Source organism: Gallinula chloropus (genome assembly GCF_964237585.1).
Source record: "Gallinula chloropus genome assembly, chromosome: 1".
NCBI lineage: Eukaryota > Metazoa > Chordata > Aves > Gruiformes > Rallidae > Gallinula > Gallinula chloropus.
The window spans coordinates 119,124,853-119,148,634 of NC_140085.1; the positions used below are offsets into that span (position 1 = coordinate 119,124,853).

Here is a 23,782-nt window from a genome sequence, read left to right on the forward strand (position 1 = left end):
CTGAGCAGACCCATTATGGCTGAGCCCAATCAGTGGGACACTTCAATTGCTCTCCAGCCCAGCCTTGAGAATAACTCCCACAAATCAGCAGGTCACTGCCCATTTCCTAAGTGGAGCCACTTAAGTCCTTTCCTAAGATCTGACAGTGCTCAGGAGTATTTTTCTCCCAAGGAAGGAGAAGAATTGTGGTGGGGGTTGGTACATAATCAAAATGACAATTTGATCAGCGTAGCGGCGATGTGGCACCAGCTGGAATATTAACAGAGAAATCAACAGCTTGTTTAGGAGTGACAAGCAGAGAATGTTGTTTCTTGTATCAGTGATGAGTAAACATGCTGAAGACTGAAAGGTTGAGGGGAGAAGTCCCTTGGACATCTACAATCAGTGATCAAAGGGAGGGGAACAAAAGGTAAATACTGTTGTGGTAGGATCAGGTGGAGGAGGCTTTTTATGGGTAACTAATGAAGTAACCCAAAGAACCAATGGTGCTTTTGTGGTACCAAAGCCTTTTTGGGAAGGGAGAGCACAAGGCTATTGTAGAAGCTCATGGAAGTGATTCTGTAGAGAGGGAGGAAAAAGCCACCCAAGAAGAGGCATTCCACATTCTACCTGCATGGGAGAGGCCACAAACAAGAATCACCATTCAAAATTACCTTTGATAGACTGGAGAAACAAGAAGATAAAGTAAAATAGAAAGTTGGCTGATAAGGATGAATACAAATTTTTCATCCAGGCATTAGTAACCTACCACTCAGGACTGCAGTATAGGATAGCCCCTGTCTGGACAGCAAATGTGTAGTGTGGAAGGTATAACTATAATGCCATGCAAACTCAACATGAGTCAACAAGGCCCTGCTGTTGTGAAAAAAGCAAACATTGAACAAGGTTATGCAAACAGGGATAGACATGCAAGACACATGGCAGTCAGCACTAGTGTGCTTTCTTGAGGTACCATGTCCCATCTGGAATACTGCATTTCAAGAAGGATATGGCCCGCACGGGACACAGTCTGAGGAGCACAATAAGGTGTAGAAAGAAACATGGCACAAGATGAACTGGCACTGAAGGAAGTGGCCTCCTGTCCAGCTTGCTGCCCACCAGGACCTTACCTGCAGAGCAGTGTCCAGCCTGTGCCTGTGCCCTGCCAGGTGTTGGTCCACCAAGGGGTAGGGCTGTCTATTTGTCCTTGCTGAATTTCATGAGATTTCTGCTGGCCCATCCCTCTGGCCTGTGCAGGTGCCCTGTGGGTGACCACCTTGCCCACTAGCATCAGGTGCACCACCCCAGCTTGGTGTCATCCACAAGCATGATGAGGATGCACTCATTTTCTCCTAAGTTACTGATAAAAAAATACTAAAGCAGGGCAGATACCAGCACAGACCCAGGCAGTACTTGTAAGTAGTCTCTAGGGAGGGTATGAACAAGGACCCAGTCAGGTTTTTCTCTCCTCTAGCAAGCCACCCATTCAGGCTGTAATAACCCAGCTTGGGTATGAAGGTGGAGAGAGAGAGACTCTGTCAGAAACCTTGTACAAGTCATCCACTAGCACTACAAGGAGGACATAATCCACTGTTCTCCCTTCACTACAGATCTATTCCCTTTTTGCTAAAGATGATCTTTTTATAAGGTGTTACCACTGCCACGTGTGCTCCAGAATCAGAGTTGGCCAAAAGACCAAAAGCTTGTCTCCTTGGAGGCTGAGCAAGGGCACTTAAACGTCTCTTTGTTGTGGTCAACATGGTCACATGAAAGGGACAGAAATCATGAGTCAAAACCCTCCAGAATGAAAAGACTGGCCCAGACATTAATGAGACTATTATTACTTGGTCAACTTTTGGCCTTTTGACTTTGGAATTTCCCTTGCCCATCCCCAACTCAGCATGGCAACAATTAATGTTGCTTGCAACCCCAGAGTCAGACTGCAACCTGCTCACTTTTCACTTGTGCTTTGTCCACAAATCAGTTCAAGTCCTGCCTCAGAGTCTCTTTATCAAGTCCCTTCCTCCTGCATCTCCAGGACTATTTTCTCCACGGACACAAGAGGGAGCAGAGAGGAAGCATCTTCCGTGTTCACTAGAAAGTAGGGAGGAAGAGGAAACGATGGAAGATGCAGGACTGTGTTGGTCCGTGAAAGCTCGCTCCCTCTTCTTTCTCTCACACACGAGCAGCATCAGCTCTCAAGGGAAATGGGTGGGTAGAAAAGGGAGGAGCAGTCGCTCCCCTCAGCTCTCCTCACAGCTCTCAGGCCCAGGAGGCAGACTGGTGCACAGACTGCAGCTCCCTCCCTCCACCTGGCTGGAATCCCAGGCAGCTCCAGGAGGAAAGTGAGAACGATCTGACACACGGCCAATATTCAGTTCCATGGGTAGCAAGACTTGAAACCAAGCCAGGTGCTGGCAGAAGCACAGCAGGCCTCGGCCTGGTAGACTAAAGGCTTTTCTGTGAAAAAAGAAGAGGCAGGGAGCCCGGCTTAGCTGCAATCTGCCTTTCTCCCAGCTTTGCCTCATGGCTCACTGAAACCACAGCAGGAACTTTGAATTGTTTTTTTTTCCTTCCAGACCCAAATAAAAGAGCAGATTTGGAAACAGGGCTGGAGATACCCTACAGCACACCTATTTCACAGTGCCCGGGGAAACAGCACTCTGCATATCTTCATCAAAAATGCACGTGTGTCCCTCAGGGAATCCTAGAACGGTTTGTGTTGGAAGGGACCTCAAAGCCCATCTAGTTCCAATCCCCACAACATGGGCAAGGACACACTCCACCAGACCAGGCTGCCCAAAGCCCCATCCAACCTGGCCTTGAACACTGCCAGGGAGGGGGCAGCCACAGCTTCTCTGGGCAGCCTGTGCCAGGGCCTCACTGCCCTCACAAGGGAAGGCTTTCTTCCTTATATCTAATCTAAATCTCCCCTCCTTCAGTTTAAGACCTTTACTCCTTGTCCTGTCACTCCAAGCCCTTGTAAACAGTCCCTCTCCAGCTTTCCGGTAGCCCCTTCAGGTACTGGAAGGCTGCAGTAAGTCTTCCCAGAGCCTTCTCTTCTCCAGACTGAACAAGCCTCTCAGCCTGTCTTCATAGGAGAGGTGCTCTGACCATTTTTTGTGGCCCTTCTATAGACTCCCTGCAACAGCCCCACGTCCTTCTTATGCTGGGGACCCCAGAGCTGGATGCAGCACTCCAGATGGGGTCTCCAAGAACGGAAGAGAGAGGCAGAATCATCTCCCTTGACCTGCTGGTCACACTGCTCTTGATGCAGCCCAGGACACGGTTGGCTTTCTGGGCTGCCAGCACACACTGCTGGCTCACGTGGAGCTTTCAGGAATAGCTGAATCATATTAATTTTCTCTTCCTGGTGGGAACAGCTTGCAGAGCTCTGAAAAGTATTTGGATCAAAGGGGCAACCATACTCACACAAGCAGCCACAGGGCTCCAGCTCACTTCCAGCCTCATTTGCCTTCCACCACATCTTCAGAAAGCTACCACCTTTCTGCTATGCTGAGGTACTGATACCTGTAACGTGCCTTTGGCCCCATCAAAACAACCTAGTTAGAAAGCAAAGCACCAAAACCTGAAATTATGGAAAGAAGTACTGAACCCAATGATTAGCAAAGCACGCCTAAGAAATACAGCACTGGCATCTTAACAGCTAGAGATGAGCTAAGCACACCCTGCCGCTTTGGGTATGTTGAAACAAAGCCATTGGCTACCAGAGAGCTACTCCGCCGGCAGCAGATCTGGTTTGTTACCTCCCACCATTCAAACCAGATTCCACAGGTCCAGTTTACAACCAAAACTTCAGATCGATTGAATTAACACATCCTTTGGCAGTAACCTCCAGCAGGAAAAGAGGGGCCTTCCGAAGGGATTCTGCCGCTGCTGCTGAGGTACCGTGGGGATGGGATAGCGGTGTCCTGTCGCTAGTGGCGATTCTTGCTGGAGGTTACAGCTCTAAGAAACAACACAACTTACCTTTACAGAGGATTAGATGTTTATGACCGACGAGCACCTTGCCCACAAGGAAGGATTGTCCATGTGCTTCAGGAGACTTGTTCCATTTTCCATTAAGCATGGATTTCACAAACTGAATATTGCCCTAAGGTGGGAGCCGTTCGGTAAACCTGTACCACTGGCTCATCGGAGGAGACTCGTGCGCAGTTGTCGAATGCATCTCCTATCAACTCGACATGAAGGTGGGGTGATTGGTTCCAGACATGTGGCTGCAATTCTTTCTTTCTCTTTCAAAATGAACTCCAAAGCAAGATTGCACACTAGAGAAATACAGCACAGCTTTGTCCTTGCGAAAAATGGCACACACAGCTACAAACGCTCTTCTGTGACAGCCTTACCTGTCGGGGTCACTTCCTTACCAGCTGATGTGAGCGCCCACCAACTCAAATCCCCTCTTCAGCTCTGATCTTTGACTATTTTTTTTGAGGCAGTCAGCAGTGAAGTCACACGAACAGTTACAAGCATCTGGAGAACGGAGTGTTAACACATCACCTCACCTCACACCACTCCCCCCTAACTGCCGTGAAAGCAGTAGATTCAGCTTAAGGTGCTGTTGAAGAATAGTGGCAATGGGCACAGGCCGTTCACACCCAAAGTTCTGCAGCTTGAGCAATGCAACACCAGGAGGAATCATCTTTAAAAGCCACGACCCTCTCAGTTTACCCGTTTCTTCACGCTCCTTCTGTCAGCGCTGAGCCTTCCTGTTTTCTACAGACCATGGCAACAATAACGTGTAGGATGTCTCAAACAAAACCTTTACCAATTAAAAAAACCAAACCCAACAAACAACCCAACCCAAAACCCTGACTCCTAACCCCGAGTTGCACTTCTTTGATATTTCATCAATACAAAAAGGCTAGGTTGAAGTTTTTTTGGTTGTTTTTTGTTGGTTTTGGGGTTTGAGTTGAAGACTTGCTCCACCACCAGCTCTAAAAAAAACAGACGGCAGCTCAAACACTCAAAAAGTAGCTCCAAGAGCTAAAAATTTGAAACTCGTATTCTATGTCCTCGTTAGTCATTTAAAGAGCAGCATCCCATCTAAAGGAAAGGGATAATGTTTGTCAGATTCTTATAAAAAAAAAAGGCTTTATTTTGAACAAGTTTTCTCCATTTGGTTTTACAGTCTCAGCATACATCATATTCATGGAACAAGCAGCATTTTCACAGAATAAGAGCCAAATACAAAGAAGAGGAAGCCACTTGGGATTAACAGTTTCAACCTAATTGACTCAGACTTCAGAAAATACTGTATGCTGTCACTTATTTGAGGTAAAGGAATTCCATAAATTAAGATCCGCTTTTTAACAGAAGGGTCAACAATGAAGCATTTGTGAGAAGCAGGTACCTTTGGGAAGGGGAGCCGGGGGAAAATTACCCTAAGACATTGTGAGCAACACTAGAAAGTAGGATTCTCACTTGGTTTGCTATTGGTAAACCAACAGCTTGGGCTACCGTGCGTGTTTAACCGCTTTTGTGCGGTTTAAATTTCAAGTTTGACGAATTCTGCCAATAGCGCAGCCTTAAAAGGCGACCCTAACTGAAGATATGTCATCAGCTTCGCTTCTGTGCTGAATGCTGCCACTACCCAATCATCACACGACCAGGGCACGCGTTTTTCCCTTCCAGTATCCAGTAAAATTCATTGCTTTCAGTGCCTGTTACAACATTCCAGTTACATGCCTGATTTTTGGGTAACTGTGCTATCAGACCAGAAAATGATGCGCTTGGTGGAGGAGTTCAAGCACGCTTTAAGAAAAATTGGGGGGGGGGGGGGGGGGGGGGGTAAGGGCAGATATCAATCTTCCACTGTTTTTTCACAGAAGAATATACCTGCAGTGTAACAGGGTTTAGATAAACAGATGAAAGCTGTTACAGGGACACACACAAGTTTAAAATTAACTTGTTTACAGAGTAAACCAGCCTGTGTCATTAATCTGTGTGTTTAAAAAAAAAAGACAGTAAACCTTTTTAAGCAGTATCCATGTTATACTAGATATTGTTTTAAAAAAGAGACTATCCTCACCTTTGAGCTTGAGATTTAAATTAGCTCACTAATACTCCTAAATCTCACTGAAAAGGAAGTAGAATTGGACTAATATCCTGCAAACTGTGAGAACCAAATTATCAATGTTAAATTCCTAATGCCAGCAGATGTGCCACAGGCTTCACTTCGGCCATTCATTGCCAGGCACTGCTCAACTGATTCCAGTGAAAAGAAAGCCTAATTTGTGAACTTGTAACAAAAGGTAAGCAGTGAAGCCATCCTCACATAGAGAGATACATTTCTTTTAAAATGTTATTGGCAAAGAAAGCTTCACCATCTGGTTGGTAAAACCATCCAGCAAGAACAAAATAACTTCACGTTGAATTGGTGAGATAATTTAGTTGTAAAGAGGCAAAGCTGATTAGAAGAGCCAGTTTTCTCAATATTCTTTTGTCTGCCAACTCCAGAGTTTCAGTGAACAAAATGTTTTTATATTCATTCTGGAGGCGAAGAGAAGCTGGATCTAGCTGTGTAACGCTTCCAAGGCCTTTCTGTATCTTTGCTTTTTTTAAGAAAAAAAAAAAAATCAAGGTGCAGATTTATCATTTAGCAAGTTACCTGACTCAGAGCTAAAAAGGTAGTTAGTAAAGTCTCTCCCCCGCTGGAGAGCTACACTGTATTATGCAGCTTCAGGTACATTAAGTTGCATCTTGAGGAAAGGTGGCCGCTGACCAAAATGTCTATGCTACAGTCTGAAAAAAAAAAAGCAGATGCAAATGAAGTTAAAAACTGCAAGTCACCCATTGTACAGAGTGTCTCTGAGGATGTTCCAGCAACATTTCAATTGGAGCTTTAACTCCTTAAGAGATACACAATCTACGATGTATAGCTACTGTGCAGCTTAAGATGTCTTATTTGTGAAGCACCTGCCATCCATCCGTTAGCTGTTATCACACTTCAGACTCTCAGGAAGTGAGTAAAGGTGGTAAAAAAGACTATTTTCCACTAGCATCCAATTAGTTTCCCAAGAACCTGAATGCTAACGAAATGCTTTTCATTAAATGACCGCTAAGAGAACACAGAGTGAAAAAAAATCCTCATCTGTCTGTTAAGAAATTTGGTCCTTGTATTTAGGACCCTGCATTTCCTTCAATAGATTCTATGTATCGTGTTGCATGGAGCATGTTTTTTTAAAAAAACCTCACCTGCCTATTACCAATCCCTGCAATAAAAACACTTCTTGTTGTTGTTGTTTTCACACTGCACTAGGAAACTTTCTTTCCAGCCAGAGACAAGGAATTAGTCAAGATTATAATGAAAAAAAAAAATTGAACTATAAGCTGGCACAGCCAGGAGTAGCAACTCAACTACTCCAGAGTGCTTAGAAAATAGGCTTTAGATTTTACACCAAGAAATTGGATTTATTGTAAATGCCACAGTCACATTGATAGACAGAGCACAGACTTCTGGTAACAAACAAACATACATTTTTGTAACTAAGCGTTTCTACTTGGTAAATAAATGCATTTTGCACAGCCTTCCTTTTAAATGTGCCTAAACTAACCTAAATAAGCAGACAGCATAGCAGAAAAGGGAAACTTATGTGAGTAACTGTTTCTTAAGCAGTATATTATTTTTTACTATGTATATAATATTTTATATTATATACACACACATTTTTTCATCAACAGTTCAAATTATACCCGAATTTAAAAAAGAAAACCAGAAAAAGTAAACCCAAAAGAAAACCAAAAGCAAAACTGGCGCTCCTCCAATACATTTACCACCTTTCCCTCAGGCATAGTTAATTCATGTATTTGTCAAGATAGAGGAATGACAGTTAAAAAGACTCCCCCCCCCCACAAGAAACAAGTTACACAAAGAATACTGTATCACTACAAATTTTTTATTCAGAAGCCCATCTTTAAAAAAAATCTCATTATGAACTTGTTTGGTCAAACTACAACACTTTCTAGCAGACATACAGTAAAAATGGCATGGCTCAGAATCGACCGGATCTCTCACGATCTCTTGACCGCCTCCTATCACGTTCGCGTCCTCCTCCTCCACCGCCACCGCCGCCACGACCACGATCTCTGGATCTAGACCGACGCTCGCGGGACCTCGACCTGGATCTATGCCTTCAAAGAGAGTTTGGACACTTCATTGTTTCATCGCGTTCAGCAATTCACTGGCAGCACCAGGCCGCAGAACACGTAAGGGCGCAAGTCGTGAGGGGGAAGACAGACCACGTGGCATTAGAAGGATGGGGAAATCGGCATCTAGGCTGCAGAGACCCCTCATGTACAAACCCAGCAAACCAAATACTGGAGTCAAAACTCACACACTGTAAAGAGACTCAACTGTTCCCTGCCTGTCAGACGTTATACTGGGTGCGCAGAATTTAAGGAAAGGCACGTAGGGGAACCAAAGGCAGTGTTACACAGCTGTTAGTTAAAGGAGCAGGAGAAGGGGCCACCTGCTTTTGCAGTTATGAATAGCTATTAACAGCAAAAGCCTACAGCAGTTTTCAAGTCCACTCCTGTTAAATCAACTGCATTAATTTGCAATTACAACTCAAAGAAAAAAAGATAACTTCCTTTCCTGCCTCCCTCCCCCTGCTTCTAGAAGCATTTACAAATAATCTTCTCTGCCTCAGATCGATGACTTCAATGCAGGAAGAAAACTGAAACCACCTGCTAACACAGCTATTACAGATTTACATGGCACTTGTCAAGGAAAAAGAGTGGCTTGAAAGTTTTTTGACATTTCAGAAAAGTCAATTTATAAAGCAAGTAAACACTACAGTTAACATAGGTGTAGAAATTACAGCAGAAGTTAAAAGCTCTGGGAAATGAAATGTTACAAGTCTGAAGTCTGCAGAACACTGTTCCATGGTGAGATGCTTTGGGGTAGGAGTGTATGTGGTAAAAAATTTTACTACGACCAAGACACATACATAACTCCTGCATACTACTTAGCTGCCCAGAATTACTACACTAACCCATTACTTAATTCTCATTTTTTTCTACTCAAACGTTGATGTCTTTCGTTCTGTGTAGGATTAATTTCAGGTCAGTCTACTTTATGCTATCTACCTGTGAAACTCCACTGGCACAAGGACTGACTTGGTTTGGGGTGGGGTTTTTTTCACGCCAAGCCTCACTGGTAACCTGTGACAGCATTAGCTACACAAAGAATTTCAGTAGGGCCAATACGACAAAACTGGATGGAAGATCAGTGATTCTATGTGTTTTACCATAGACTGAAATTCTGCTGCAGGTAAAACAAAAAATCGTGTTACCACTTCCTTAGCCTTACTAAGTCCAAGAGATTCAGATTCATAAAAATGACCAAAAGGCTAATACAGGAGTATATCTTGTCTTTTCTTCCATAAATTATTCAAATATCTTAGAAGCTTATATTTGTTTAAATTAATATTATTTGCAGTATTTTAGGAAAGTATTTAGACACAAATAAGCAACACAACCTACATTTTCCAAAGTTAAATTCACCCTCAAAAATTCTAAGGCACTGCCAATTAGAGACATTTATAGGAAAAACATGTTCATAATCCCAGGCTCCTGCTGTGACTGAAAGAAACCTACAAAATCTGTGCTCTAGATAAAAAGCAGCTCAACGATTTTATATGCCTGTCCTAAATAGCAAGGACTTAAAAGCACACAGATCGAGCCCAGCTCAAAAATTTACAAGATGGGTATCACAGTAACAGCAGCCGTATAAGCCCTTCTACAAAGTGCCTTAATAATCAAATATGAATATGCAATTAAAACATTTATCACAATCATTTTTGCCACTAAGCAAAATTAAAATTCCTTTGCCCTACTGAGAACTCCTATCAAGAAGGGTCACATTGTAAGGCCAGTGTTAATAGAAAGTGAGCTCAATACCGCGAATCGCCTGTTACTAAGGAATGAGTAACGGGCTAGGAAAGCCAGCTGTTGACTGTTAATAACAAATAAGGTTGGATAGTGCATATACAGATATGCTTGGTCCTGCCAAAATGCCCATTAATCGGGTAGCCTGCTCCTAGCAGCGGCCACAAGCAGTTATATTTCAAAGACAACAAAATAGAGAAGAGGCATAAAGCAGTGCTTCTCCCAAATAACGTACACCTCCAACAGTTTGAAGTTCGGAGACCTGAACCACAGGCAGGGCCAATATACTTAATACCTCAGTGAATATTCTTCTCCTTAAACCCTACCTTCTCTCAAAGGCTTATTAGCCTCCAGCCTCCAAAGCAAGCAGCACTGTATTTTTTCTTTTTTTTAAAGCAAAGATCTACACCGATGTTCTAAACCAGCCACTTGCTAGCTTTACTTAATGGCCTTGCATTGGCACATGTCAGAACTGAAAAGACAAGAGAGGACTTAAATTTAAAGGTTTGCCTCCAGAATTTTCAGGAACTGTTTCTTAATTTACCTGTTTTAGTCACGTTTAAAAGAAAACTTACTTTTTACGACGCCGCCCATACAACTCGCGTCTTAACTCTCGAGAAATGGGCTTCAAATGCATAAAGTTGCAGAAACCTCCTCGTGTACACTCTCTGAAACAGAATTCAAGAGGCAGTTGAAACTCCCAGCTCTACCCTCTCTCCGTTTGCCCAAGCCCCAGGGGACCTCTAGCCATCTAGCAGTTAAATCAGCCTCTCACATTAAAACCAGTAAGTGGCAAGCATCCTTTACTGACATCGACTCACTCCTACATCAAAGCCCCGAGGCTGACCGCAGGCCCTCCCTATTGCCATTACCTGAAGTGGTTTCCTCCCCACCCAGGACAGCCCCACCCTGCCTCTGCATGCAGTTCGAGGATACAGTCGCTCTTTACCCCATTTCATATTGACGGCAACAGGCCTCTCTGAAGTCAGTCACAGGTGAAAGCTCAGCATGAATGGGCTGTCCGTTAAACCAGCGATTGTTCAGGTCAATCACAGCCTTTTCTGCATCTTCTTCGCGGCGAAACTAGAAGTAAGAGTGACATGTTCACATTACAGGGAGCAACAGCAGCAGACCAGTGATCCCTAACAACGCAGTCGCGCGGTATCTGATTACTAGTCCTAAGCCTCAAATTAGAAGCTACCTCTGGGACAGCCCATCAAATCAAGGGTAAAGATGCTAGCTTTGCATTAGTCAGGACTCAGGGCTAATCAAAAAACATCAATGTTTTGTCTTAGTTGTGCTCCATTTGGTCTTTCAAGTTTTGTGGCTTGTACTAGAAGATATGACAGAAGGTATCATATTTTCTTAGGACAACTTCAATGAGAATGCTTTCTAGAACACTAAAGCTAACAGAAACGTCCCTGAGAACTGAAGTTTGCATTCATTTAAATCAGAAGTTACAAAAATCTAATCCTGCTTTATGACCAATGTAAAACTTAAATCTAAAATTCCTTTTCACAACTTGCCAATTTTTAAAACCAACTCTATTCCCCCCTCCACCCCGACTGTGACCTACACAGCTGAGAATTTTAGGCATGAAAATACTTTCCAGCCAAGGGAAGGTACAGTAAGAATATTCAAACTAACTCACACCTCCCCAACACAGGGTAAACACAGTACAATTTATGCAGGTAACAACTTTCTACTCATTATTCAAGAGCCACCAATGACTTCTAAGAGCTAAACCTAAGCACTCTGGTTTGCACCTTAAACCACCCAGCTACTGCCAAATGTAACCTTGTTACAAAATGTTTTGTTTAACTGGGAAGTCAGAAAACAAATGCAGCTGTTTAAAAGAAACACACCTGTTGCGAATAAACCTCTGCTCATAATGAAGTGCTTAAAAGGCAGTGTGATGGGAAGACAGACCCCATATTAATCCTGGCAAGCTAAACAGTCCAGCAGTGGTGACTGTGTTTATAACAATGTAAAAAAAGAGAAGTGTTAATCTTTATGAAAATGACACAGATTTTGATTATCAAAAAAGCTTCTCATCATCTCTTAAAAAAGTTTCTTTCAGATTCCATTCACATTTGAACTCTTTCTACTTTACGTTGCCAAGTTGGAGAGGAGCTTACATCCTGAAGAGCTACTCTCACAAAAGCTATAAGCACTCAGTAGCTTTTAAATTACACATCAGTAACTACCACCCCTATGGTTTATATAAACAGGTTCCTGTACCCTACCTTTACGTATACATTTCCAACTAGATGATCTCCCAGGTTATCACAAACGTTCATCTCCTCAACTTCACCGTATTTTTCTTCCATTTCTGTGAAGACCTCCTAAGCAAAAAGCAACACACCATTTAGCTCTTACTAAATACAAAAGAAAGCTTTCCTCAAAACATCAAAACAAGGAAAACACCACCTCTCTCCCCCCCCCCCTTTATTTTTTTCACATTTCAGATTTAAAGTCAGCAGCTGCTTGGCCTGTGCTGTGTCCATCTAAGTACAGTGCTAACAGGGTACAATAAAAACCTATGGAATATGTTATGTATACTGTATTTACAGAACAGGTAAGATGCACTGCAAATGCTACATGTAAGCTCATTTCCCTCTATACAAATAATTAAACACATCTTGAACTACAGCAAAGAAGGAGTTATGGAATCAAAATGCTACATCACAAACAGCTGATTTTTAAACAAAGTTTATTATAAACAGTAAAGTTAAAGCCCAGCTGACCAAAGGTTACACCAGGAAATATTTAGCATTGAAAGCTGCCAGTTTTATACAAACACCTGAAGAAACACTCACTTTTCTCTGTCTCCATCTAATAGGTGCATTCAGTGTATAGCACAAACCCATTCACCTCACCGAATGGCAAACACTTCAATGCAGTTTCACACCTTGCACCTACCTCAAAGAATTCATCGTAATGTTCCTGCATCTCAACATCGCTCACAGCACCTGAAAAAATCAAGAGTCATGTTGATTAGAGCCTGCAAATACAGAAGAGGTTCTGATCATACTACAAGACAATCTAGAGAGGCCACCTGGAGCATAAAAGACACCATATAGCATGGAGCTATCTAATAGGAGTAATAATAGGTATGTATGAAGAGCTTAGAATCCCCAAACTATATGTCAAAACATTACATTGACATGATCAGGTCAAAACCAGTTTTAATCAGAGCCAAACTGGTATGCCATGAATTTAAAGGAAGGGGAAAGGAATGACTTTGAAATATCACTTAAATTAGATGTACAGCCCCACCATCTATCTACCAACCATTTTACCTACACAGAAGGCAAGTGCTTTGTTACGTTTGTGGATTTTAAAGCATGATTACAATTTAGTGATCCTCTTCCTAAAGGCAGAATTTAATTTTAGCATGTCCACCTCTCTGGCATATACACTAAATTTGAGTCACAGTGTAATGTAGTCCAGAATTGGTTTTTTTTTAAATTTTAATACGCTCAAAATAGTTATTGATATGACACACTTTTTTCTCAGTGCCCTCAAAGAGGGAAGAGAAATTTTCTAGTTTAATTTTGAGTATCACTTTTCTGTAGTCCTGCAGAACACTATTTAGTGCAAGACAAGCCAGCCATATATATATATATACACACATATATATTCAGGTTAGATTATTTTCATGCTCCAAGCTGGACTTTACAAATGAGCACTGCTTGCCTGCTGCTATTAGAAAAACCCACAACGTAACTTTTTATGTTCTTAATGCTTTGAAAAATTAGCCAAACGAATGTATTTCTTCCAGTCTGCAGCATTTTAAACTGCATTAAGCCGTATACATTAAAGCCTAACTTATTAGCTATTCAGCAGTTAAGTGGTTTATTAAGATCAAGGGAGCAGTTTTAAAACAAACCCTACATTTTAGGCTAGAAAAGTACTCTAGCCTTAAAATTACAAGTACTACTGCCTCAGTTCACAGAACATGAAAGAAACTGAGCAAGCAAAGCTGAGTTTATTCACTTCAGGCTGCTATGAAACAGGAGATGCTTTGGGCTCAGTCATTTTTTCCCTGCTATTACCCTTTGGACAAGCTTTTACATTTTTCTTCAAAGTCGTTAATATTAGTCAGACAAAACTTTCTGGAAATGTAATTTCTTTTCTTCTACCCAGCTCACCTCTCAAGAAGGCTAAGGGGCATTTGTTATATAGCTTAGGCTAACAGTGATTCTGCCTTTGGAACATGTTTGCTTTTGAGAACTTTTTTTTTTCCCCACTGCTATAGAGCAAATTAAGGAACATCAAACATTAAACCAGTATTTCTAAGCAGTTTAATACTTAACTATATTTCCAAGGTTCTGCCAACACCACTGATAACAGCTTACTAATACCTAAGGATTTTTTTTTATTTTTTAAAGATGTCAGGCAGAGGGTCTGTGAGCCCCACTGGAAATAACTAACTTTTACCAGTTGGACCAAGTGCTAAATGCTTATATGGAGATTCCATTGTCAAATCAGGAGATCATAAGCAACAGTTAGTTAATGACTATTTGAACGTCCTTCTCAAGTGGGAAGCATACATATGCACAGGCTTTACAAACATCCATATTCCAGGGCTACTGGTATCTGAACCTTGAGAAGCCCATTTGCTAATTAAAATACCCAGGAAAACTACTGCTGTTCAAAACTAAGGTTAATCCTCTACGACGGCAATAGAAAGGAAGACAGTTAAGCAACAACAACAAAAGCATTAAACAGCTACCCAAGTTATCCATTTAAAATACATGCAAGTACTTAAGTAGGGACCAATACCGAAAAACCGGGGAGTCTGAGCAGACCTGCTGATAACAGAGCTCCAGCTCTACCGCCGAAGGTACAGTTAGGCTCTGTTACGTAGCTACCCGCTCGTCAGGACAAACTAGAGTCAGATACCAGAGCATTGAGACCACTAGAGGATCTGTTCAAAGACTCTTGCAGCTGTACAATCTAAACAGCTCCACAGACCAAACTGCTGTCACTCTGTGCAAATTAGTTACCAGCGCATTGAGAATCGAGGGACGAGAGTGGGAACGCCCAACCGCACGGTTCTGGTTTTACTGAAACAGCATTTCACTACTAAGCATCTGCAACCAGAAAGCCTACAAACCAGTAGAACTGTGTAAGCATCTAGACAAACTTACATAGCTCGTTACGTATCTAGCCTACTTAATCAGGCCATTATTACGTTTAGAAGCAGAAGAGACAGTGTTGTCTTTGAAGTTAGTGGCTGATTTCACTGAGCATGTCTAGTCAAATGCTGGTAACTAATCTGAACTAGTCTATAATCCAACAGTATAAAAAAAAAAAGAATAGCCAAACAAAGCTTTATTACCACACAGTCAATATTCACTTCAACAAGAAATATTAGTTAGAAAATAACATCGATCCTTTTTGGTCCTAAAACTTTAATTTTTAAAATTTTTTAAAAAAAACTTATTCTAACATTGATGAGTCAATCACAATGACATATCAGTAATCGCCGATCAACAATCCTGGTCATTTAACTTCTGCCAGTCTCACAGTAGGTGTGTTTTCTTATGCCCATTCCTACCTCACGAGGAGTTATTAAATTAGTTCATGACCATACCCAAATGCCTTTCCCTCCTCAAAAGTACTTTTAAGGACATATTTTCCTAGGTAAATATGCAACTCGGTTTTTGGAATTTGAATTTCCAAAGCATGGAGGGAATTTTAAGCATGCACCTATCCAAAAAGGACAGCTGCCAGAAGGGAAGCGTTTGTCAGTCAAAGTGTATTCTTCCAAAGCAGACTCTAAGCGGAAGCTGCATTAACCTAGAACGAATTTCTGCATGCAGCCTCCAAAGTTTTAAATTCAAGTTCATTTAACATTTACAGAGCAGGAAATTTGTTCTGGATGAAGACAACATGTCACTGTCCTGCTCTTTTAGACAGTGGAACCTAATGGGTAGCACAAAACATACAGAAAAGCATTCCTAGGATGCAGGCAACTGGCAGGGAGACAGGTGGAGGGAAGAACACAGTGCAACCAAAACTGCTTTACAGGGGAAGCACAGTTTCAACCCTTTTTGATTTAGTAGATGGTATTTCAGATTCCCCTCACAGTTCTGGGAGTAGGGAGTAAGGTGAGTGGGACAAAAAAAGTTTCCAGGTGGGTTTTGGGTGTGTTTTGGACACATTTAACAAAACGTGGTCAGTTTGATCTGTTAAACTAAAATGGTAGACCAGCTTAAGTCGACACTGAGCTCTGACAATCAAGCCCAGGGAACCAGTGAAGGAACTTGTATGAACTTACAGCGCAAACCGTCAGCAGACTGGGAAGAGTTTTGAGGGTTACGGTAAATGTTCAAGAGGGCAATGGTCTGAAATACAAAACGCAACAACTTTATATTATGGAAAATAATTTTAACAAGAAACCGGTTTCCTTTAGGGTCGCTTTAGCCGAGTCTGTGCTGAAAAAGAGGTGGTTATTTGCTCCCAAGAAGGAGAACTTTCACTAAGCTGGTGACCTTTCTGAATCAACCTAACACTGTAAATTAATAGAGATCTCATGATACTGCATTATTGTATTTCACTGTTTTTGAATCTTGTTCGCCTCTATAGAGGGGGGTTTGCTTGATTTCATGCAGACACATAACAGATGGCATCCAAACACAGTATTCAAATTGCAGACGTCATCATTTGATTGCATTTGGTTTTACTGAAAGGTTTCTTAGTAGCAAAGCCCCAGAAAAGGAAGCAATACAATAACTGCAGCATAACATGAAATCTCCATTTTCCTAAAAAAGTTAATATGAAGGAAAACCCAGTTTTGGGAAACTTACCGTACGTCATATATATACCTATGTTTATCTATTTTTGCTAAATCAAGAATTTGAAAAATGTCTGCAGGTTAACCCTCAGAAAAGAATGCAGTGTTACTAAGTGAGTTTCACTCTGCAGTGCAAAATAAGTCCAATTTCTGCAGTCAGTTCTGCATTCTGAACTGCACACATTTGACAAGCTCTTGATCTATGCGCAAGAAGAGTTCCGTCACTTGTCCTGTTTGCAACAGCTTTATGTCAGCAGCTCAGAAGCCAACATTATTTTCTCATAATTAGGAGTGGGCTCTTTAACACCATTCTTTAAAAAAATTTCTCCAACTGTGGGACTTACAGTGTGAGCCGTCAGCCGTCTGTGCACTGTTTTGGGGGTTACGATAGATGTTTTGAATCAAGATGGTCTGCGGGGAAAAAAAATAAAAAGGGGAATTCTACTGGCTGCTGTGCATATAATAGACAATTGCAAAGAGACAACTTGTTTGCAAACAGCTAAAAGTAATATTTTATTCTTAAGACTTCCTTTTGTATTGGCAGAATATCTTCCAAAATGGCATCCAGACCATCATATTATGAAAACAGTTGTAATTAACCACCAAGAAAGAGCTGCGTTTGTCTCAACAGCTATCCTCAATATGGGAGTTATGAGGCACAGTGACCTAAGACATGGAGCTACAGGGTATTCCGGAGATGCCTAGCTTCTCAGACCAGATTCATTATTGTAAGTCATGGGGGAGGGGGGAAAAAAAGTGTTATGTGCACAGCATATAATAGGTAATGCCACAGTCTCTAAAGTGTTACACCAGACAGTACGGTTTTTAGGCAAGAGCTACGTCTCATTTTGTGCATCAGGAATTTCTTGGTGGAATTTCTGTTTAAATAATATAATAGCATCATAGGTTCGCATGTTTCCGATCCTTCAAACAAGGACAATTTCCTTTTAGCCCTTCTGCTTTTTACTTGAAGAATTAGCCCAGGCAGACTTGAAACCTTACATTTGTACCGTTCTTCTTAAAATCAAGTTGTCTGAAAAAACAAACCATGTTTAAGTTAGTAAACTAATATTACAAAAAAATTCCAAATGTCCATATCACTGTAAGCAGCTCAAAAATTGAAATTTGATTACTTAAAATACAAGCCCAGTGTTAGTTAGTATGAATTGCAATCCCCAAGTAATTTTAGCTTACACATTATTATTAGTCACAGTAAGAACTCAGAACTTAAAGGCGGCACAGGACCAGCAATGTCATACCTACACACGCTGCCCACGTAAACACATAGAAAAAATAATCAGTAACATCACATTTAAAGATCACACGCTTGTTTCGTAACGGGTATGGCCATACCAACCTAAGCTTTGTGCTTTTGTGGCCCAGGTTTAAAACAACTATGTTTTTTTGCCTTCAATTGGAGAGAGCCAGAAACACACAGAAAGTTACAATGTTTCTGCTGATTGGTGGTAATTTGATCTCCCTGGATCCGAGGACCTTTGGATCCAAGCTCTTCTATAAAGTAGCTGCACCAGCAGCACAAGATAAAAATACTGGGCTGGTGACTTCCCATAGTGAAGGATCTGTTGTTCTGTTTTCTATCACAGCTGATTATCAATCTGCATACAAATAAAGATTTCTCTAGTGAACCCTAAACACCTGCCAGGTACCACCAAGATGCTACCATGCAGTATGGCTGCTGCCAGGTGTGATACCACAGTGGTCCCAGACATCATCACTGGATGAACCCAACATGTCCTGCCGACCCTTTTCAGCTGCCACAGCTACCCGCAATTCCTAAAGCGAAGCTACAGGCTGCACTGACAGACGAAACCATTGCTGCATGTGAAGTTTTTTATATAGTTTGGGGTTTTTTTTGTTTTTAACTTAAGGACAGCTACTGTAGAAGATGTCCAATTTAGTAACATTTTCTGGTAGCCAACTATCTCAATTCAGGTCTCTAAATAAGCAATTGCATTTCAGCCCACTCTCCATGTAGGTCTGCAGCAGGGAGTAGCTTTGGAAATGCACAATATCATGAGATGCAATGTTTACATTAAAAATTACTAAATTCCCAGAAGGGGGAAACTGTTAGGGTAGAGGAAGTACTAGCTGTGGTTCCTACCAATTAGTCACCTAGGCAGTATCCCCTAGAACTCCCTCTGCCCACTCACAAAGTTTAACTTCAGAAGCACCACCTCCCTGGTGGTCACCTAAAACTCTACCCAAACCAACACCAGCCCTGTGTTCTCATCAGCCCTGCTCCATGCCAGCTACAAAGAACTTGCATGGGACTCCACTGTGATGTAAACTTCGCTTTTGTAAGTAAAACTGCTGATAAGCCAACAACTTCCACAGGCACTACCTATCATATAGAACACTCCCACAGAAATCTATCTACCTGTATACTCTGACAATCAGCAGTGATAGAAAAAGGCAAAGCACACAGTTCTCCAAGAATGTAATTTCTGGAAACTATGGAACTCATAATAAAAACTCTATGACCCGCTGCACCCTTTTTTTGCGGCAGGCATGCAGTCACACATCATGCCTCCAAGGTAATTCCCATGGCCAAAGATTAACTAATCTGTCGACTGGCATATACACCCTTGGCAACCTGGCAAGTTGTCTTCAAGAAACAATTCTTTCACATTCAAAGCAAGTATGTAAGATACTCTCAAAATTTAAAAGCCTGGGTCAGAGAGCAAATATAATGACAGAAGAGTTGCTTTCACTTATTAATTTGTTTTTTTCTATTGTATGCGTAAAGGACTCAAGTTCACACCTTTCAGACAGGTGGAACACGCTGCCATTGTTTGTGATTGAAAAAGTGTGGGATGGTTTAAGTGCCTGAACACCACTGAGAAGGCACACTCACCTGAAAGTTAGCACTGGTTGGTCTCTACTACAGGCAAGCTTACAACAGCATCGCTTCCTGCAGCCATTAAGGGTGACAGGAGATAATTAGAAATGCTGGGAGAAGTAAATGGAATACCCCAAAAAAGCAAAACCCCAAACAAACTGGGGCCAAAAGTGAACTAGTTAGTTTGGAGCTCGGTAATTATTCACTTCTATCTGAGAATCTACGTTTTAAAGAAACAAGAATATACTTCCACAAGAAGGAGAAAACAAAAGGAAAACAAACCTGGCTAAATGTTGGTTTGTTGTGCAACCGAGAACATCTGTCTCCATGACGACAAGCTCCAATTTTGAAATAAAATGAACAGTTGACTCTGCAAGTAAAAAAACCAAAGTAGTTACATATTGGAATCCAAAGACATAGATACATGAATCCTATAAAACGTATCCCCTGAATGCCTTTATCTTGATGTGGAGAAGTAACATAGAAAAAAAAAAGAACAGAACAATACAGGAAAGCATTACAGCAAACCTGTTCACATTCATTCCTCTTTACCTCTAATTTACAGCAAGTCATCTAATCATTTTTCACCCACTACTCAAACCCAAAGTGCATTTATGACACCACCACAGACAGAAGCCATCACTACTGTTTTACCCTTCCGGCTCTCCATTCTTGTCTTTAGACCGGTTTCACTGGGTGACAGGATGGGAAAAAATGGGAAGAGCAGTCTGAAAGGTTACTCCAGGAACTACATGGTTGTGTCTCTGTTCATGCAGTGCCCTATTTGAGGCAACATAACTCGCTTTAAAGCTGACACAGTAGCACCCACCAAATGTTTTATAAGCCCCCCTGCTAAAGTCATGCTCTAGGGGTAACTCAGACTGCTGACAACACAGTATTTGAAGTCATTCAGAAAAGAGAAAAATCACATTACAGACAGAACACACATAGGCAAAATAAATTCATTTAAATAAGTCATTTCTGTGATCGCAGCCAGTAATTTTAAAAGGAAGTATTTAATTTTATTTTCTTTTAAACCACAAGCTTTTCTTGAATTAATCATCGTCTAATGACATCTTTAAAACTATGCTGGTTTAGGAATGACAGTAACACTCAAATATAAGTGTGATTCACGTGGTATGATGAAAGAAAACCATAAGGAGTTTGATTACCTTGACTGGGAAAACTGAACACAAAATTCTGAAGGGCAAGAAAACTATTATGGGCTATACATATATGTAAGTGAAACATAAGAATCCTCCTGGAAGAAAGATTATTATTCCCATGTTCATAGTTAACACCAATTCTTTCCACAATCCTGTGTAACAAATACCACCTAATGGAAGGGAGAAATACTAAAGCATATCTGATCTGTAGCAAAACATTCTACTGTAAAATTGTAACACGCTTACTCTCCATTATGGTTTGGTTTTTTAAAAATATGTACTTAGCATCACAATATACTTACTGTCTTTTCTGAACGCTATCCTGAAAGAAAAAAATTGCCTAACTATGACATTTCCAATCGGAAAATGACCAGTTCAGGAATATCCATGCCTGCTGTATCGGCATACACTAATACTGTTCAACTGTAATGTGTTATATGAGAAAGGATGCTACAGTAACAGATCTCGAGAGAGGCTGCCGATACCGCTTTTCTGACAGATGAGGGAATTGGAACTGGCATGTAGCACTACAGAGCAGGAGGAAAACAGAAGCCTCACGGCCAGAGGCTGACAAGAGTAATTTAGTCCAGTAGCACATCGATGCCCCCTTTCATTTTTACGAGTGGAAAAACACGCTGGTTTGGTCAGGCCGACGGTGACCAAATTTTCGATAGGAGGGTTTTCTAAGTATGCTTCCAACAACCAGAGAAACTAGAGACGTTCCCGACGCGTGGAAGGCTGCAGGCAGAAGCCTGAGGATCAGGATGCAGCAGTCGGGGCAATCCTCCGCACCCTGGGGAGGGGGGAGAAATAACCAGTCGCTGTCCTTGCAGCAGAGCGGAAGCTCTCGGGCTGCTGCGAGGCGCAGAGACACGAACAAAAGGGGTCCAAGAGGCCCTTTCTGGCAGGAGGCGGTGGCGGCGGGAAGCTAGCGGCCCCGACCGCTCCCGCCCGCCGCCAGAAAAGCGCAGCCGCCGGGGGGAGGGCGGGGAGGAGGACGGACGGACGTGGAGGGGGTAGGGGGGGGAAGGGAAAAGGGGGGGAAGGGAAAGGGGAAGGAGGGCAACGCGCCACGAGGCGCGGGCGCACCCGCATGGCGGCCGGGAGGGAGGGGAGAGGAGGAGGAGGAGGAGGAGGAGGAAGTCCCCGAGGAGAACAGCCCCAGCCCGGCCCGGGAGGGGAGAGGGAAACGCATGGGCGGGGCCGCCGGTGCGGGAGCGCGCAGGCCCCACGCGGCGGGAGGCGCGCGCGCGCGCCCCCTCCCTGTCCCTGGCGGCGCGCGCACGCGCGGTCCAGAGGTTGGGGGGGAGGGGGGGGGAATGGGGGAGGGGAAGGGAAGAGGGCCGCCGCCGCGCCGCGCGCCCTGGGGGGGGGAGGGGAGAGGGGAAAAGGGCGCGCGCCCGGCTCGCTTCCTCTTCCCGCCGCGGCCGCGCGCAGCCACGTCCGCGGGGGAGCTCCCGGGCGCGCGCCGCGGCCCCGGGGTTGCCGCAGGGCCCCTCTGAGGCGGGAGCGCAAGAAACGGGCCGCGTACCCCCGCGGGGAAGGGGGGGGAGGGAGGGCTGACCGCCGCGGTGGGTACGGGCCGCCCAGGCGGGCGCGGCGCGGCCCCGCGGAACCCGCCACCAGCCTCCCGCCTCCCTCCAGCTCCCTCCCCGGGGCACCGAAGCCGCGGGAGCGGCGCGGGAAGGGGGGGATGGGCCACTCACTTGTCCTTCTCTGTTCCGAAGATGGAGGCCAGATACTCCGCCATCTCCCACCGCCCGCCCGCCGGACAGCCCGGCGCCGACCGCGCACGTCACAGCCGCCGCGCCGGAAACACTTCTGCCCGAGCTCTGCGGGCGGGGGAACGGGAGGAGGGGAGCAGCGTTCTCTGCGCATGCGGGCGGGGCCGCCAGCCCCTCATTGGGGGAGCGGGGTGGACCTCCTCTCCCCTCCCCCTCCGGCGGCGCGGGCAGGGCGCCATGCAGTGCCGTTACTGCGCATGCGCAGAGGGCGCGGCGTGAGCCCAGGGCGGGAGAGCTTCGCCCGCCCACCCGGGCCTGTGTCCGGCGGCGGGGGGGAACGGCCCCGCTCCTCCCCGCGGGGCTCCGGGGCGGGCTGCCTCTGGGAGGGGCACAGGGCCGCCCGCGAGGGACTGAACGGCCCGTGGCAGAAGGGAGGCTGCTCTGTGGGGCGTCAGAGCGTTTCGTGTGCCCGCAGAGACCGGCGTGGGTGTCGTTCGGCCTGTTCTGTCATACCTAATGCGTGTTACGCCCTCGCGGTGCTGCAGCCGGGGGAGTTACTGAGGTGTGTGCTGTGCCGCCCTGACCAGGTGTGTGCCCGAACTCGCTGCTCGCCTCCTCCTCCCCTTCTGCAGCGCGCTCTGGCCAGCAGGGTGCTGCACCCGAACTTGTGAAGCAATGTGAATGCTGCCAGAGTCAGCTCGGAGCGGAGGACGGCTTAAAACAGTGGTTCAAGGAAACTGAGCAGCCTCTGATGGAGGTGTACGGCTGAAAGGCGGTGACGGCACAGAAAGGTGGCAGGCAGGAAAAGAAAATAATTGAAGCAGACACGGAAGGAGGGGATGCTGGAGCACTGGATTGCTAGAAGTTTGTATTTGGGAACATAAGGGTCTGTCATAGGTACAAACACCGTCTCAAGAAATCTGAGGTAGCTCGTTGTTATGATGCCTTCACACAATCAGAATCACAGAACATTAGAAGTTGGAAGGGACCTTGAAAGATCATCTAGTCCAACCCCCTGCCAGAGCAGGAGGCTAAATCACACAGGAAAGTCTGATCCTTCAAGCGGAGGATCGAAGTATTTGCTCAAAAGCAGGAAGGTGCAGGTTCTGAAGGGGTTTAAATAAAAGTTGGATGAGCTGCAAAGAAAAATGGTCATGTTAATTAAAAGCGGAGTGGAGTGTAGGACCAAATTCTTTCTGGTCATTCTGAGAAGTATGATGGAATTATGGGCCAAAAGTGGCAATCTTGAACCAAGGAAATTGAAAGTTTTAAAATGGAATAGTAATGCATGTGGAAGACTGGCACCATACAGCCTGATCAGTGTTTGTAACAAAAG

General features: G+C 43.9%; 1 protein-coding gene across 3 annotated transcripts; it reads right to left on the reverse strand.

Moving 5' to 3' along the window:
• Positions 1–7,398: 7,398 nt before the first annotated feature.
• U2AF1 (U2 small nuclear RNA auxiliary factor 1) lies at positions 7,399–22,525 on the reverse strand. 3 transcript variants are annotated; one of them, XM_084268426.1, is made up of 8 exons: positions 22,429–22,525; positions 19,839–19,926; positions 17,041–17,107; positions 12,814–12,863; positions 12,138–12,236; positions 10,841–10,974; positions 10,467–10,559; positions 7,399–8,133 (listed from the first exon to the last, which is right to left on the reverse strand). In XM_084268426.1, the coding sequence occupies exons 1-8, from the start codon at positions 22,470–22,472 to the stop codon at positions 7,995–7,997; spliced, it is 714 nt and encodes a 237-aa protein (XP_084124552.1). In that variant the 5' UTR covers positions 22,473–22,525; the 3' UTR covers positions 7,399–7,994. The 3 variants fall into 3 exon arrangements, with proteins under 3 accessions (XP_084124552.1, XP_084124550.1, XP_084124551.1); XM_084268424.1 differs by lacking the exon at positions 17,041–17,107 and adding an exon at positions 16,181–16,247 and having other exon boundaries at positions 22,429–22,517; XM_084268425.1 differs by lacking the exons at positions 19,839–19,926; positions 22,429–22,525 and adding an exon at positions 16,181–16,247 and having other exon boundaries at positions 17,041–17,528.
• Positions 22,526–23,782: the final 1,257 nt, after the last annotated feature.

Excerpts from the sequence above, each read along its gene's own strand:
- U2AF1 (XM_084268426.1), bottom strand. The coding sequence starts at position 22,472 with ATGGCGGAGTATCTGGCCTCCATCTTCGGAACAGAGAAGGACAA. Across the intron at positions 12,864-17,040 it reads GACGGCTGACGGCTCACACT|GTGCTGTGAGCGATGTTGAG; the intron begins GTAAGTCCCACA and ends TGATTTTTTCAG. Across the intron at positions 8,134-10,466 it reads TATGGGCGGCGTCGTAAAAA|GCATAGATCCAGGTCGAGGT; the intron begins GTAAGTTTTCTT and ends CTCTCTTTGAAG.